This window comes from Tympanuchus pallidicinctus, unplaced genomic scaffold (genome assembly GCF_026119805.1).
Source record: "Tympanuchus pallidicinctus isolate F22 unplaced genomic scaffold, pur_lepc_1.0 scaffold3, whole genome shotgun sequence".
NCBI lineage: Eukaryota > Metazoa > Chordata > Aves > Galliformes > Phasianidae > Tympanuchus > Tympanuchus pallidicinctus.
Window position 1 is genome coordinate 99,371,682 of NW_026294747.1, and position 17,634 is coordinate 99,389,315.

At 47.2% G+C, this 17,634-nt stretch overlaps 1 protein-coding gene across 1 annotated transcript; it reads right to left on the reverse strand.

Moving 5' to 3' along the window:
• Positions 1-1,544: 1,544 nt before the first annotated feature.
• On the reverse strand, positions 1,545-13,214 carry MTURN (maturin, neural progenitor differentiation regulator homolog). Its single transcript, XM_052694660.1, has 3 exons — positions 12,963-13,214; positions 8,574-8,696; positions 1,545-4,166 (listed from the first exon to the last, which is right to left on the reverse strand). Exons 1-3 carry the CDS (start codon positions 13,122-13,124, stop codon positions 4,056-4,058), a joined length of 396 nt encoding a protein of 131 aa, XP_052550620.1. The 5' UTR covers positions 13,125-13,214; the 3' UTR covers positions 1,545-4,055.
• Positions 13,215-17,634: the final 4,420 nt, after the last annotated feature.

The following is a 17,634-nucleotide window of genomic DNA, read 5'->3' on the forward strand; positions in this document are numbered from 1 at the left end:
TGTTGTAGTCAGTAGTAGCTCATTTGAAGACTGTTTCTTCAGACAAAGGAACAGCCTCTTTGTTAATCTGAGCATTTGTGACCAGGCTGGGATGGACAGCACTCTGGTACACAGCTTTGCAGAAACTGGGGTTTGTGATAACACTGACGTTTCTTCAGGTATTTTCTTCCTTAAAGAAAGCCCTTAGCTATGAGGGGAAAAAAACCATGCCAGAGATACAGACTGCAGCCAGAGAGACCTCGCTTTCTGGATGCCCAGACAGGACAGTTTAAGGGGACCTGATTTTTGAAAGGTAGATTAGTTAGGTAGGCATCAGTCTCACACTCTTGTGAAAGGGGTCCTCTTCACCCTCTTTGGCTGCTTTGTCTTTTCTGGATGTGGGAAATTCTGAGGATTGAGCAGTACTGATGTGGGGTAAGGATGGACATGAGGAAAGGATGTACACGAGGGAATGATGGACATGAGGGAAGGATGGATCAAGTGTTAACCTTGCTGATCGCAAGCTGGGTCCCTGTGAAAGATCAAAACACAAGCTCAAAAAGGCTTGTCCCCTATGGCATCTTTCCAGGGCAATACCCATACTGTCATTGCAGTCAATATTCCTGTCACAGCCTCACGTCCCAGCTTCCAGAGGAGAAAAGGCCAGTCACTCACTAAGCAGCCTCGCAGGAACATCTGCTGCCCCCAGCCACCATCTCACCCAGCATACCTTACACATGACTCTGCACCTAAATGCAGCAGCAGTCATATAGTCAGGTTGCCAAAGCAGAACCAGCTTGGGCTGCTCCCCTCCTAAGGAGCATTTTTATGAGCAGGCACCTTTCAAAGGCACTAAACAAAGAGGAACCAGCCTCGAGCAGAGCTGAAGAAGCCTGCCATCAGGCCATCATGTTCAGGGGCGTGTTACTCCCCACATCTCTGTGAGGAGAAAGTTTGCCAGTGTTTTTTCTCAATGCATCATTAGCAAATCCTGTTAAGAGTTTTTTACTGCATACTTCATAAAGCAGCTTCCTGCTCCCTGCCCATCACTCTGACCTACTCACACAACACCACAAATTACAAAGCTAGGGAAGAGGAGAAGGCCTTTTAGTTTGTCTTTTCTCCACTCCTTCTTCCCTCATCAACTCAATGTATTCACTGGGCAGGATGCTAGCAGAAACAAGTGACTGTGCTCAGCAATGCCCAGAGCAGTTTTTACATGCACTGCAGAGGTTCAATAAGCAGATACCTTGCAGGTGCTTGGAGTGGTCTCCAAATCCTGGCATCTCCTCAAAAGGGTCCTTTTCCTCCTCTCACCGAATTTCACAGGGACCCAGCTGCTGAAATCCACCCAAAGCTCAGAGCAGGGCAGTGGCAGAGCCGTAAGCCCACATTCTCTTACTGAGTCCCCACACCTGCAAGTGTTTGCACATGTGTTCACAGGTGCAGCCTCTCAGTGTGGCAGCCCAGCCAGGGCCACACTGTCTTCGGTGAGTTACTGAATGATTACCAACCCCAAAATGTAGAGGATTGAAGAACAAATAAACACAAATAAAACATGTAAATACTTTGTGATACGATGAAGCATTAGGTAAGTGTGGAACACGTAACATGATCATACAGAAATGTATTTGGTCAAAGGAAGCAATCAACATTTTTTGATAAAATACATTCTATATTAATGCTCATTCACATTTAACACACACGTCACTTAAGTTTTCTTGTGTATAAAATTTCCAGTTTATTGTTAGTGTTGCCTGGCAGTGCTTCAGTACAGCAGTGAGGCTGCACGCTCTGCTCCCAGCAGCATGAGGGGGGACACAGGTGTGCAGCTCTCTGCAGGGCTGAGCCTCATGCAGCCTCCAGAGTTGCGTTTGAATACAATCTTGCTGGCCGTAGTGAGAGCTTTAGAGAACAGAGAACATCCCCCATCAGAGAGAACAGGAGAGAACAGCCCCCATCTACCAAGCACTTGCACTCTGGTGGAGAGATCACTCCAATGGCACATGGCATTCCAGAAAAAGTGAGTTAGTGAATGCAGAAAATAACATATCTACATGATTTACAGCTTTATGTTTGCATACATCCATATTAATGTTCAACCGCTCATTAACAATTCAAACAATAGTTTGTGCTACTGTAAATTACATCTTGCTTGGCACTGCAGCAGAGGGAAGCCAGCCCCAAAAGATCCATTTGTACGAGCCGTAACCAAAGCAATGGATGCTACAAAGAGAAAGCTTCTCCTGAAGCAAGGTTATGACATCTTTTTTCATGGGGAGGAACAAAAACTTAGGGACCTAAAGCAGGGATGGAACCCACTGTTCTTACACTTTATAATTGTAAGCAAAAAGCCTATTGCTGCTGCACAGTGTTAAACAATGAACTGCCACAGTTCTCACGTCACTAGTCCATAGAAAATGTGTTGCAACTACCGTGTTTATGCCTGCATGCCAAAAGAATGTACAAAGTTTCATTAAGATCTGTTTCTCTTCCATTCTTTTTAATATTCTTAAACCTGAACTTTGAAAGCATTGCAGACATTCCTGTACGTAATCGGGTACCGCACACTGTCCTGGTTATGGAAGGTCTTTGCCTCAGGCTGGAAAAAAATCAGGTGCTCTGCACCTCTGAACCCATCATCAGAAATGTAAATCCCCAAGAAAACTTCCTCTCTTAAGTAATCTTGAAAAATAAAAGTCTTTTAAAAGTCTATGGAAAAGGAGATGTTGCTACCAACGGGGTTTTCAAAATGGTGTGAGCTGTTTCTGGGAATTGTCCTATCATTTTTTCTTCACTCACTTTTTGTTTTCATAAAGCTAATTCTGTATAAAAGGGCTTTCGAAGTGTGTGACCTTCATTTTGCCATTTAAAAAGAAACTGGAAGAAAGGAATAAATTCAGAAACGCTATGTTCAGTCACAGAAAACAGATGTCTTACAACAGCATCACTCTGTTCCTTCTATTTTCAGTACAAAAGGCATGTAAATAAAGAGACCCTGCATCTTCACAGTCTGGCACTCACTGGAGCCACTTAAACCTATGCAGAGTAGGTATAAGATACGAGGAGCCTCCTGCTTGGGTAGTGTTTTAGCTTCCCTCGTCAGAGGTGGAAATGCCCAGATTAGCTCAAAGACCCAGAGGGAGGAAAAGGTCCAGCATAATGTTACAAGCTGGTTTATAGACTTATGGCTTCCAAGTTAAGTTGCACTTCAGTTGGCGACACTGCAAGATTTGTGTAGTAATTTATCCATGTTTTCAAAATAGTGAAGCTTACAGTCAGTTTTCATGCAGACGTGGGATATGCAATGGCTGTCTGTAATTGATTGAATTAGTACACAAACAGTATTTGGCTTTGGGTTAAGTGGTGTGAGAGAACCCAGGTTTGTTTTGATATGTACTGTCAATACCAGAGCTCTAATTGCTCCCGGTTATGAATCCAATCACTTGTAAACTCAGGTGTCAGTGAAATGACATTAACAGGTCCAACACAAATACCTCCTGGACTTGTCACTCTCCATCATTTTAGCTGAGCCTCCACGTGCATTTCTGCAGCACTGACCACTGTTAAACTAGTGTTTTTCAGGAGAAACTTCTCAAAATATGGTGCTCTGTCTGGTAGACAGCCACAAACCACAGCTGTTGAACTAAAAAGAAAAGTGCTGGTTGCATCTACTCTCTGCACCAATTTCCCCGAGAGATGACACGCCAGGAGTGCTCAGCACGCCGACCCTGCAGTCCCTACATTCAAGGCAACCCTACATTCATGTCAGTGAACATCACTCTCAAACACAAATCAAGGAGACAGTCAGCAACAAAACTACTTCTAGACTGGTAATGGCAGAATACTACCAAGACAACTCCATAAAAACTCCACTGAAGCAGGAGCAAAATTCAGGTCACTTCTTAGCAAAGCCCATCACAGATTGCTATTATTTTTTTAAATAAACATTTCATAAAACTTGTATCCTGGGAGCCAGATATCCCACGTGATGAGCGAAATTGAACAGGCTGACGTGGGACTATCTGACCCCACCAGGTGCCACGGGATTCCCAATTTTACAGCTCCTCTGGACATTACTGCTGACTGACACCCATTTGTTGGTGATCCGCTTCTGGTTCCTCTTCTTCCATATCTGCATTGTATTCTTCAAACGCATCATCATCAACATCTGGAAGCCCAAGTAGCTACAAGGAAGAGAAAATACGGTGTAATAGCCAATTACCCACTCATGTTTCACTGCACATCTTCCCACAATACCTAGATGCCACTTGTTAGAAATCTCAAATCCTAGAATAACAGCATTACGTAACCATCTCGACTCTCTCCTTCTCCCTCTTGTGACGACAGAAAGATTTAAAAATGCATCCTCGCAGCAAATTAAGTGCTCAGAGACCAGAAGATAAATAAAACCAAAGCAAAGCTCATTCAAAGAGCTCTGCTTTTTTCCCTGAGGTCATATCACAATTTTTGAGTGTTTAGGTTTGGCAGTGGCTTAAATTCAGAACAAACTATGATCATACTGTAGCAGTATTCATTTGATTTAAGGTTGTGTTCAGTAGCCATTCAAATGCCAAAAAAGGAAGAATCCACGTGCAGAACTGGCAGTGCCCCTAAGCCCCGAGGATCCCGCCGGTTAAGTGCTTCTCTTAAACTCTTCATTCCATTACACCAATGAAGACTTGTGTGCTGGGTGAAGCAATCTCCATAAGAAATACTGTGTATTCAACTCAAAGTTGCTCAAATCCCTTTATATTTCTGACCAGGGAAGATCAGCTAGCTCAAATTTAATTTTCAATGTCTGGATGCCTCCATCTGACGGCTTGCATTTCTGCAATGGCATTTATTTGCCACAGGAAAAGGAGCAAATAGAAGTGCTTGAACTTTTCCCCTCCCCTCCAAAAGGCTGCCAAGAAGTCAGGAAGACAGATGAACCAAATAATAAGCAAACTAATGTATCTGTTCTGGAAATCTCATATTGGAATCCTACACTACCAGCTGTTAAAAACCTCAAAGCAAAATCGTGTGCCAGGCATTATTTGGAATAGTACGTATTCAGCTTGCCAAGGCTGGAAGTGCAGCACAGACACGTGCAACACCCTGTTTGGACTGTGACACAGCTGTTGTCTCTCAAAAGAGACAAAACCTGGAAAAATCAAGACAGTGATGCTTGCTTGGTGGTGATATGAAAATGAGAAGGCTGTGGCAAGGCAGATGTTTAGTTCAATTTTGATTTAAATTTAGTCCACGATCATCATTCTAAATTATTCGGAGGATACAAAGCCAACACACAGAATTAGCTTCTGGGTCCATGCATTCTTCAACTCACTGTGAGAAAACCATTTTTTCAGTTGCAGGGCTTCTTGGCATTGAAATGGAAGGGGAATTTGCTGACTAACCCCCCTCCTTCGCATTTTAAAAACGCCTGCAGATAGCCCAGTGTTCTTACTTTCTGAGCAGAACAAACAGTAAATATTCCTATGCACACCTATTTTTCACATCTTATGTTCAGCTGCATAATGTGAATGTGAAACTACGTGGTTCATTTTCAGGATGTGGGGGTTTTCTCTCGTTTTGAAGCTAAAATTAAAACACTTTTTCAAATGGAAAAGCAAGGCCTCTACGCTTTTTTTTATCTGTCAGAATTATTTTCACTCAACTGATTTGGTGCATTCAAATTAGATTTGTGTGTGGCACTGCTCTGTTTACATCAGCCAGCAGAAAGAGCTTTGATCACATTTTTTGCCCAGCTCCAGTTATAATTCCTCCCTGATTTGCAGGGAAATGAGCACAGGAGTGAGAGCCTCATCTTGATGTTATGGATGCTGGAAGCCTTTCAGGTATGCAAAAGTAGCACAAAACCCCCCACCATACACCAGGAGAACCAAAAGGACATGCATAAGCCTCCAGGTCTGTTTGTCATGCATCCCCCCCTCCTGCAGCAGGGACATACAGCTCTCCTCTCCCTGGCGTGGCAAACATCAGGGGTGATATCACCCACCTTAGGCAGGTTTTACAAAGGAAGATGAGAAACATGGTGTGAGCTGTGATTTGCTTCTGGTCTGTATTTGTTACATGGCAGTCTGGAAAGGACTTCAATGGAGAGCAAAAACAAGGAGGAAAGAGGTAGGCAAAAGGAACAAAGCTGGCAGGTAGGGGAATGCATGGGGAGGAGGACAGGGAGGGTGGTGAAGAGAGGAGAACAACAGCCAGCAGCAGCACGGCATGAACTACGGCTACTTATTCCTACTGGCCAAACTACCCGTTTGCTGGGTACTTTTTGGAAGTAAAGGGGAAAGTAAGCAGGACATGTGTGAATTCAAGAACTCAGGCCAAGAAGAGCCTGGACACAGGCTTTTAGATCAAAGGTAAGCACAATCCAGGAGTCCAGCAATTTGCTGCTAAGTTTTATGACTCACATTTTGGTTCTCTGCAAACTCTTGAGGTTGGTGCCATTTCCCTCAGGCATTTTTTTTTTAATTTCTATGTCTTTCTTAACTCTTTCAAAGTGCCCTAATGCAAATAAACCTAGTAGCTTTTACATCTCAGACTCGTGAAACAAGCAATACTTCCTACCAGAAGCTGACATACAAACACACTGTGAAACAACCCAAGTAGACGACAGAGCTTTAGCACACCACATGATGCTGTATAGAGGTGATGTGCTTCAGTCATAGCTTGGTGTGATGGGATTCCATGTGGAGGTGTTTAGAAACATGGACACCCCTGTGTGATCCTTTGACTTCCTGCTTAAGACTTTTAAAACTGCCTGATCATCTTGGATGTCCATCTGGAAACACACTGAGGAACCTCTCAGAAAAAGCTTACTGAACTCCACAAACCTGCTCCCCTCTCAGCCTCTCAGACTGAGTGCCCAAGATCATGGAGTGCTTCAGGAAAGCATGATCTGATTTTCAGCTTTCCCTACACTGCTATTTTTCAAACTGAAATCAGCCAGACTTTCCTCTTACAGTGAGCTTTGCTTGGATACTGGGGAAGAAACATCCTGTAAATGCACCATTACCTCCATGCTCACAGCAAGGCTATTTCATTAACAAAACAGGTCTGGCATTGAAAGGACAGAGGACGGAGGGAAGAAGTGCCAAGGATACCATTTCCCAGTACTGATTGGTTTCATTCTGATAAAAGCAAAAGCATGAGGGTGTACAATAGCTGTTTCCATACATCTGTAATACCACACTTCACTTTTTAAGTGAATCATGGTTGTGTGTGTCTGCTATTTTTAATAATTACAGTAAGGGAAAAACATCAGTACATTTCTCATTAGACTTGTCAACACACAGCCATACACTGCATGGTAAAACCAGTTCCGTTACACTGATGCAAACCTCTCAGTAACTCAGCGAAAGGAGAATCTCATAAGCAATCTTTGTGGTACATCCCAGAGACAATGAAGAGGTACTTGGCTGCAGTCTGCTAGAGGGCTCCAGTAACAGAGGGTGTTCTTGAGCAGATGAAAGCACAATGAAATCCAACAGACAGCAAGCAATGCTAGAAAAAGATCAGATTATAACTAAAAGAGTTTTTTTGGACAAGAGTATAACGAATACATTAGAAGGCAAATTGCTCATTAGTGTTGCACTCATTAAGTCACCAGAAGTCTTCACATCAAGACCAGATGTCTTGGTAAAGATGTGTTCCAGCTTAACTACTGCTTGTGAGCTTGGCTATAGGAATCACTGGGTAAATGCTAACGAAGCACCCAGACTAAACAAGCATCACGGTTCCCTCAGCTCTGAACTTTTTTATCCCAAAGTGCAGCTTAATGCAGTTTGAGTGAAGCCAATTTCTCAGCAACTTAAGCTACACTGAAATAAATGTGGTTTAAAATGAAGTAACTGATCTGTACCAATTCAATTAAGTCCTCTTGAAGTCCTCTTTAGTTAAAATGATGCAAGTATCTCCTCAAAGACACAGCTTTCCTGAGTGGGAGAAAACAACCATGAAAATAACCAAGACCTAAATATTGTCCTGGGAAGAATATTTATATTTTTCTATGTTTTCACAATTACAAACAGCTGTACTGAAGGTTCAGATTTCCAGTCCTTCTAAGAAAAGTGTGCATCTGTTCTATTTATTTCCAGTCTCTCAAGGATTAAAATCATGCTTTCATGTCAACCAGCTGTGGCTTTCCACAGCTTCTTCCCAAGCACAGAACAGAATCATGGAGTCATTAAGGCTGGAAAAGACCTCTAAGACCATCTAATTCAACCATCAGCCCATCACTACCATATTACTAAACCACATCCCTCAGTGCCACGTCCACACGGTTCTTGAACACCTGCAAGAACGGCAACTCCACCACCTCCCTGGGCAGCCTGTGCCACTGCCTCACCACTTTTTCTCAGAAGAAATCATTCCTAATGTCCAACCTGAACCTCTCTGGCACGACTTCAGGCCATTCCCTCTCATCCTAAGATCTGCAACTGTCTGACAGAGGCTGACATGCTAACACCCCAGCGCCTGAGAGAAGTAAGCTGCTGCAGGAGGGAAGTGGCTTTGCTCTATCCACTGCTGCCTACTGACAGTCACAGACAACTGACAACCCCTGGCAGTAAAACAGAGGCACTTACAGGTCTGAAGGATTTGAAGACTTTTTCCAGTATTTCATGGAGTGTCTTTTTCCCGCAGGAAGAGATGTAATCCTGCGCGAGCTGCAGAAAAGGTAAGCAGTCTTCACTCTCACTCCAGACGTGCTAAAAGCCAACAGCAACACAAGAAAGAGGCATTAACAGGAGCCCACACTGGCTTCTCCACAGGTTTTTAAAAGGTGATGGATCATGAATAGCCAAAGTACACCAAGCACCCGAGTTCAGAACTGCACCGGGGGCTGGATCAGAAGCCAGGCTTCTGGGGAGGAACTTTGATTTTATTGACAGCAAGAAATGGAAGGTAGGAAAATCCACCTGGGAGAGAAAATCCCTTATGACTGTGCTGGCAGCAAAGGGTACATGCCTTGCATGCACACGCATTTTACAAGCAGAGGTGTTTTCTTTGATACTAGCCCTGTTTAGACCTGGAAGTCACACTGGGTATTCTCTTCTTATGCATAACCTGCTGCTGAATCTTCTCTTAGAGTTCTGTTCTCCCTAGGCCTCGGGAGCCACATTTAAACCCATTTGGGATATTCCTCTCCTCTTGCCCCTGCTTGAGAGGGGCCAGCTCCCCAGCCTGGCTTTGTGAAGCCTCTCCCAAAAATGCTGCTGCTTCTGCTCTTCTGAGGCTGCCCGAAATGGAGAGCTGATGGATGGAAGCACTCTGACAATGCCGCTCTTTGCTCACAAGTGTGGCTCACCGCACAATTTAATGTGCACTCTGAAAGACCTTTACTCTGAAGTCTTGGTGCACAGGACTATCTTACAACGAGAAGTTGTAATGCTGCAAGAACTGTTGGAGACACTTAGACCTCTATTTCTGCATGGCAGTTCTTTTCCCCAAAGTGCCGTGCAGCTTTTTACTGTGCTATAAACAGCAGGGTATGCTTCAGTGGGGACAGGAGAGGATTTCTCTGAAGCTTAACTAATGCTCAGAGAAAGAGCAAGAACCACACACATTCATCCCCAACGCAGGGCATGCATGCTGCCTCTCTGCTCAGCAGTGAGCCAGGGATGCAGGTTTCCATTTGTCTAATGAAAAGACTGCTTAACTTCACTGAAGTTGTGTGTTTAAGGCAAAAGCAGCAATTGCCTCGCTACTGACCTCACTCAACCTGCACAACTGCAGCACAATGGTATGCTAAGAAAAATCCCTGTCTTACTGAGTAGGTTCTACTTGTTCCAGGCACCCAGACTTATCTCTTGGCAGTCTGGCAGCCCTCAGAAACACATACCACAGGTCTCACCATTCCCCGTGCCATTTCACAGCCATGGGCCTTGCAGGCCTACAAACATACCAGCAGCTCTTGTCTCAAAAAAAAGTCTGGCTTTGGGATTGTTATGGCCTAAAAAGGCAGGAAGTACATTAAATGGACTCAAATGAACCCCGTTAAAAATACCAATGAGCTCTTTTCCAAATCACAACATTGTAACAACAGCCTGGAGATTTTGGAGGTCTGGCTCACAGTTCCTTAATGTTCAAGCAGTAATCTTTTTATTACTTCTAATCTTTGTGCCAAATGTAAGGCCTGAATATTACAGGTCAGCAGTTTGTGTCTTGTGCTAAACTGCTGTAATTGTTTATTTGTGTGTAACGATTATGACCGTTAACATCCTGGTTCTTGTTTAAATTGTGGCTTCTTTCAGCTATGAGATCTATGCACAGGGACTTCCACATCCATGAAAATCAGGCCTTGCCCTTTTATAACTAATAGCTAGTTTGCTTCCCAGGGAAAGCTGACCACATGTCATCCTACCATGTTTTTTACAAAGCCTTCTTCAACTGTGTAGGCTCCACATTTCAGTCTCCAGCAGGAACGTGCCAGCAGCAGCAGAGAATAAGATGATGGAGCACAAGGAGAAAACCTTACCAACCCATCATTCAGCCTTTGAAGAGACGTACCTATTATATCACAAGGCAACAAGCAAGTAGGGCTTCCACCAATTTCCATGCCAGCAGATATAAAACTGTGGCTCTGGCAACACGGACACACTGACACCTCTCACCTGCCATCAGCTTATGGAAAATATTTAGATTTGTGACCTGTGCTCTAAAACATTTACAGGAAATCTTGCAACGAAGTGGCATAATGGTTTTATTTGCTTGATTGGTTACTTTGAATATCAGCAATAACAAAGTGGGAAAACAAATGTCAAGACTGTAAGGAATAGCTCCTCAACCCTCACATTGCTTATGGCTATACAAGTCCAATTAATTTTCTGAGAAAACTGTGAACCTCAGGAGCTAAACTGTCCATAGTTCAGCTGTCCAAAATGCTGATTTGGTGAGTTTTAGTATCCAGGAGGTGCTGACAGCACCTGTGAACTCCTGAACGGGTCATCTGTACCCCTAGCATGCTGAAAGATCCAGCCTACAGACACCTTTCCAGGAAATTAAAATCATGTGATCCTTGTGATCTCAGGTTTTATACAAGACCCCGTTTTTATCTCCCAGATTGCTTCTTGGCAAACTTTCCCTGTCTTTTTCTACCTCTCTTTTAAACTCAGCATGCTCATAATTTCCTCCTCGCGAGTGAGTTATCATGGACTTCACTGGCACCTCCTACGTAGTTTTTTAAGTCACATTATTATGAAATGAGGACATAAAGAAAGAGAACAAGAATATCAGGCACCAGATGCTGATTAAATGTAAGGCTCCTTTGTCAGACGTGTAAGACTGAAACATCACAAAGTCTACCACTGGTTCTATTTCCTTTCTCTGTCATGCTCTTCCATCTTAACAGAGCCGTGCAACTCAAGGGGCTCAGGTACAAGTGAGAATCTGTCCCATGGCCCACATTAAATCTCCTTAAAATAAAGCTCAGCTTGTAATTGCACTTAGAAAGCAAACATTCTGGAACATGAAAAATAGGATAGGGTAAGGAAGGGTAGGATAGGACAGAGCTATAAAAAGGCAGCAAACCAAGATAGCTGAGCTGGGAGCATAACTGAAGGCCCACAGTGCACTTGAAGCAGAAATGATGGCACTGGTGAACGATGCTGGTGAACCACTTCATCAGCGGTTCTTAATCGCATTAAGGAGACATCATCGACAGGAAAAGAATTAAGTATTCTACCTATCTGTCTACCTTGAAAGTTAATAGGAAAAGTACCTTGAGTGGTAATGCCACAAAACAGAAATGTAACCCTTCTGCTTGGTTTTGGCTTCAGATGGGGAGTCCTTCCCAACCAGCCCTGTCCTGCTGCCAGACTCCTGCAAGGCCTCAAGTTCTTTACCAACAGAGTGGTGAGGAGCTGGCACAGAATGCCCAGAGATGCTGTGGATGCCCTGTCCCTGGAGGTGTTCAAGGCCAGCTTGGATGGGGCCCTGGGCAGCCTGGTCTAGTATTAAATGGGGAGATTGGAGGCCCTGCATATGGTGGGGGTTGGAGATTCGTGATCCTTGAGATCCCTTCCAACGCTGGCCATTCTGTGATGGCCCAACACAGCCCCTGCTGCAGGTGGGCACTGGTCAGACTGGGGCTGCCCTGGCACAGGGGTCCCACATGTCTCCTGGCATAAGCAGAGCTCATCCTGGGTCGCTTCCCTCAGGATCCAGCACAGTGTGGTGAGCACACATCCTGCTCACCGGGACCTGCACTCCCAGAGGCGTTGCTTGCCTGCTCTTTGTCTCACTGACCCGGCCATCAAACCCCTCTCTGCTCACCTGCCGGGTTGGGAATTCGTCAGTACTTCCCTAGCAGGACTAGAGGTGGAAGTTGCTGCAGGAAGAGCACGAGCTGCAGCTCCGACGCCGTTCCGGGAGCTATCGGAGCCGCAGTCCTTCAATTGCACCCAACCGGCGCTCCACACCCGCGAGCGAGGAGCCGGACTCGATGCTCCTTCAGCTTCCCTTCCAGCTCGGGATATTCTACGACCTCGCGACACCCTCGGCGACGAGGAGGCTCTCCCCATGGGGGCGGGGGCCGGGATCGGACACCCCGGCACCACAACTCGCTGCCCAACTCGGCGGGGCCCGGCGGGAGGGGCCGCACCTGCCCGGGGCGCAGCAGGGACGGCCCCGCTGTCATCCCGACTCCATTTTATCCCTGCCCATTCTCCATTTGCCAAACGGCCCCGCGAGCCCCCAGCCGAACCCGGGCGGCACGGCGGAAGCTTTCGGAGAAGGAGGGGCTGAGGAGCGGTGTTCGTGGGGGGGCATCGCGCGCCGTGGGGACCGAGGGGAGCCGGGGGGCCGTCCGTGCCCTGCCCGCCCCGCACCGGCCAACGACTCCATCTTGCAGCTTTCGGCGCTCGCACGGAGGGCTCCTCCGGCCCGCAGCCCCCCGGAGCTTCCCCCGAGGCCGGAGCCCTCTGGGCACGGCTCTAACACCTCCCTCCTCTCCTCCCCCCCCCGCGGTCACTCACGAAATTGTCGCCGCAGGCAGCCTCAGGGCACAGCACGTAGAAAGAGACGCCGGGCTCGGCGTAGAAGTCCATGCGGCGCTCCGTCTCCTCGGCGGCGATGAGCTGGAAGGGCGTGCGGGCGCACCACCGCTCCGCAGCCTCCGCCAGCGCCTCGAAAGCCATCGCCGCCGCCGCGCTCCTCGCTCCTCTCTCCGCGCCCGCCCCCGCCCCGCCGAGGTGCCGGGGTGGCCCGCGGGGAAGGAGGGGGGGAGAGGGAGGCGGCGGGCGGTGGGCCGGGCCTGGCCGCCCCCCCTGCGGGCTGCGAGGGAGGGGGTTCTTCGGAGCACGCCGCCCCCCAGAGCCCGCTCGTTGGGCTCGCTTCTGTCTCGCCGGCGCCGACCCAGGATGTGAGGCTTTCGGGAGGACGCGAGGCGCGCCGAGCCAAGCCGTGCGGGTGGCTCCGGTCGGCGGCAGGCACCGGGCGCGGTGCGCCGTCCGTCCCGTGACGCCGGGAAGTCTGACGTGACACCCCGTCTTCGTCAGCTCCCGGAGGCTGTGGTGCTCTTCTAGGCGCTTGGCCTGGGCCCGTCGCACCCCGCTGGGCGGCCGAGCAGGGCTTGGGGCTCTCGGAGTGCGACGCGCACAAAGGAGCCCCCATCCCGCTGCCGTTGCCCAAGGAGACGGTCACACAGCAGAAAACCCCAGTATGAGCACAGCAGCATGGTGCTGGTAGGGCTGGGACTTGTGTGCACACAGCCCTCCCAAATCCAGGTAGGATGCAGCGTTTTGGCATCCGTCTGCGATGGCAGTTTCAAACGGATTGTGTCCCACACAGTGCCCATGCCTACGGCTTCTGTGCATCTTCAAAGTGAACACCTTTTTATCCCTTAAAACACCACTTTGATTTGTACTGTGCTTGTTATCTCCCTTCCACGGTATAGAGAAGCTGGCAGGTTTTACTGAGATGTTCAAGGCCTTAATGCAGCATGTTCTGCAAAGCCTTTGTCGTATCTGACAGCCCGTAGACACTCATATTCAGTGGCCTCGCTTATTTCCTTGTGTGTTTGTGCTGGCTTCTGTTGCCCTTCACATCCTGTGCTCTTGCAGCAGGCTGTGAAAATGTCTCCTTTCTTACAGCCCCCCTTTAGATACTGAAAGGCTGCTCGCAAGTCTCTACACAGCCTTCTCTTCTGCAGGCTGAACAGCCCCAGCTCTCTCAGCCTGTCCTCGTAGGAGAGGTGCTCCATCCCATGGATCATTTCTGTGGCCGTTCTCTGGACACGCTCCAACAGGTCCTTGTCTCTCCTTCACTGAGGACTCCCCATTTGGACACTGTACTCCAGGCGAGGCCTCAACAACACTGAGCAGAGGGGCAGGATCGCCTCTCTCAATCTGTTGACCCCACTTCTTTTGATGCAGCCCAAGATATGGTTGGCTTTCTGGGCTGCAAGGGCACTCTCTTATGTTAAATCTTTCATCAACCAGGCCCCCCCAAGTCCTTTTCAGCAGGGCTACTCTCAAGTTCTTCTCCCAGTTTCTGTGCATATCTGGGATTACCTCGACCAGAGCAAAAAATCTTATACTTTGCTTTTTTTGAACCTCGTTAGTTTGATGACATTGATGAATCTCAGAGTCACAGAATAGCAGCAGTTGGAGGGGACCTCAAGCGATTATTGAGTCCAACCCCTTGCTAAAGCAAGTACCTACAGCAGGTAACACAGGCAGGGTCTTGAGTATCTGCATGGAAGGAGACTCCATAACCTCTCTGGGCAGCCTGTTCCAAGTACTCCATCACTGAGCTTCCTATGTTCAAGTTTTAAGCCATTATTCCTTGTCCTATTTTTATGCACCACTGAGCAGAGCCTGGCCTCATCCATTTGTCTCTTACTTCCCTTTAGATATTTATAAACATTAATCACATCCCCTCTCTGTCTTCCCTAGGCTGAACAGACCCAGGTTACTCAGCCTTTCCTCGTACACTCCAGGCCCTTTATCATCTTTGTGGCTCTCTGCTGGACTCCATCTAGGATATCCCTGTCGTTTCTGAACTGGGGTGGCCAAAACTGGATACAATATGAAGATATTAAAGAGTGTCAATCCCAGTACTATAGAGCACGGTTCCCAAAATATCAGATCAAAGGTACAAGTCAGCAGCAATGGTGAATGGATAAACCGATTTTCTGCAGTTTGCACAGACTGGAGGAGGTGAAGAAGGGAGATTTGCAAAGGATTCAGAACCTAGAACCTCAGCCCTCCCCTCGGCGATGGGCACAGGCCAGAAGGCTGGAAGCCAGCAGCCCTTAGTGGGGGAGGAAACACGGTGAGGGGTTTGCACTTGTCAGGACTTGAAGACATTAAATGATCCGGGGGAAAGATTCAGGAGATGGATAGAAAGCTATACAAGCTGAAGAAACAGAGGTCTCCCACAGGTCTGGAATCCAACACATTCAGCTTGCGGACTGGGCCACCTCCAAGATTACTTTTCCTTTATGTTTCTTATGAAGAGCCCTCTTTGGCCTACTTTTGGTGAACTGCCAAGTAATTTGCATTAATTTGCCTGACCAGCTGTAGTAACCCGCTTGTCCTCCTGTGGCCCTCATTATTCACCATTCTGCTGTGCTCTAAATGCAGAAAGGGCAGCGGGGTGAGCTCCCGCGAATTGCTGGAGATGCACCCTTAGCGGCTCTGTCACTCTGAACCGTTCTCACAGCTGGCTGATATCTCACAGATTATTCTCCACCTGCCTGCCCTGCTTCTGAGGACACTCAGCTTCCCATAGACTCAAATCGATGTTTTTCTCATCTTTAAGGATAGAAATACGTAGTGTCGCAAGCTCTAAATGACCAAAAAAGAGTGAGAAATCTGTAGAAAATAAGGATCCCACTGCTCCCCCAGATCCTGATATCCTCCTTTGAAGTCGTTGGCTGAACTCATTGTTTTGGCGGTCAGAAGTCACCGAATGAACGTTGAAAATCTGAGCTATGGAAAATCCACTCCCTAGTGAGCAGCTTTCCCCAGCGGTGCTGCCTTCTCCAGGACATGAACTTAAAACAAAATCATCAAGTCACCCCAAATTTGTCCTCATCCAAGCCCCTGCATTTTGGAGGATGGTGTGCTAAATGCAGGGGGAACACAACGATGCAGTTGTACCACGCTGAGGCAATGTGGTGCAAGGTCAGTGCTGTGTGTCCAGGCTACATGGTGCTGTGCATCTACGGAATGCATGGCACATTGCACCTGTGAGCAGCATGCTGGAATGCAATGTGGAAATATTTAGGTACTCAGCAAACTGGATGACACTGTGGATCACTTCACTGGAAGTTCTGAAGATATTTCCATCCATCTCCCCTTTAATCTGTGTCATGGATTGATCTAGTCAACTCCGTGACAATCTGGCTTTTGAAGTCCATCATGAGATCTGCATCCTACTTCATCCAGATCAAAAAGGCCGGCTGATTCCAGAAGATGTTCACTTTCCTCGCTTTCTGGAGCACAGGCTGCATACACCTTTAATGCTCAGTGACCTTTGGAAAACAATATTTCTTTCATCTCAGCTATAGATGTGCCGGCAGGAGCGGAGAACTGTGAGCTGCGCTCGGAGCCAACCAGCTGGATGTGGGCAGCCTGGGGGTAAGGGTGGAGAAAGCAGGCAGCATCTGCCTTCACACACTGCCTTGTGCAAAGAGGCTGGCATGGCTCAGCTCCTGCTGCCTTCATCAGGAAGCACATACCTGCATTGCTCTCACGTATCATTGGCTACACTTTCATCATTGCTTATCAATGGACCTGTGCAGCCTGCGTTGGCAAATGGGGGTGTGTTATCACTTGCTTTATTAAGAGGTGAAATGTTTGATTTTGTGAAGACCTGAATATCATAACACACCATAGACTCTTCAGACAAACAAATAGGATTTCTTGACAATTTGCTGTCCTTTATTGTACTGAAAGGGCACAGAGATGCAGACTGTTCCTGATTTGCAGATGAATTGCTCCTCTGGTGTAAAAGATACTCTCATAATAGTCCCAAATTAGCTGATTGCTTGAAGTGCCAGAATACTTAATGCTCTGCTATTTTAAACATATGGAAATTGATTCAACACTTATCATCTATTTAGAGATGTAAATTTATTGAAAAAGATGCCACTTCTTCCTCAGCTCCAGGCAAGCTCCGACGCTTGGTTTTCTGGGCACAGGCAGGTTTTTACAAGGCCCAGTGATTTTAACTGTGGTAATTTACATTCTTTCTAAAGGCAGAAGTAAAGGAAAATTGACTGTATTATCTACAGAGGAAATAACCCATCAATACGAGCGCTGGTGTAAACTGACACGGCTAAGGCTGTATCTGCTATGTTGTACCATAGGACCTTATAGCAGGCACAGACACTGACCCAGGCTTGGGCACAAGCTCCTCTCACAGCTGCTCTGGCAGTAGGGCCCACACCGACATCGGCAGCGTGGGCTTCTGTCACTGCAGCACTGGGACACAGTCATAGGAAATGATGGAGTGCTAGCAGTGACCGCTGTCACACTGGATGGGTGAAGACACAAAGGGCAAATACAGCTAATGGACAGCATCCAAAGGAGGCTATAGAGATGGAGAAGGCTCTGGAGGGCAAGGTGAGGAGCGGCTGAGCTCCCTGTGTTTGCTCAGCACAGAGCGGCAGAGCTGAGGGGAGGCCTGATGGCAGCTGCA

Coding starts and splice junctions, on each gene's coding strand:
- MTURN (XM_052694660.1), bottom strand. CDS start 13,124: ATGGCTTTCGAGGCGCTGGCGGAGGCTGCGGAGCGGTGGTGCGCCCGC. Junction 8,697..12,962: donor CTGCCTGCGGCGACAATTTC/GTGAGTGACCGC, acceptor GTTGGCTTTTAG/CACGTCTGGAGTGAGAGTGA. Junction 4,167..8,573: donor TCTTCAAATCCTTCAGACCT/GTAAGTGCCTCT, acceptor TCTTCCTTGTAG/CTACTTGGGCTTCCAGATGT.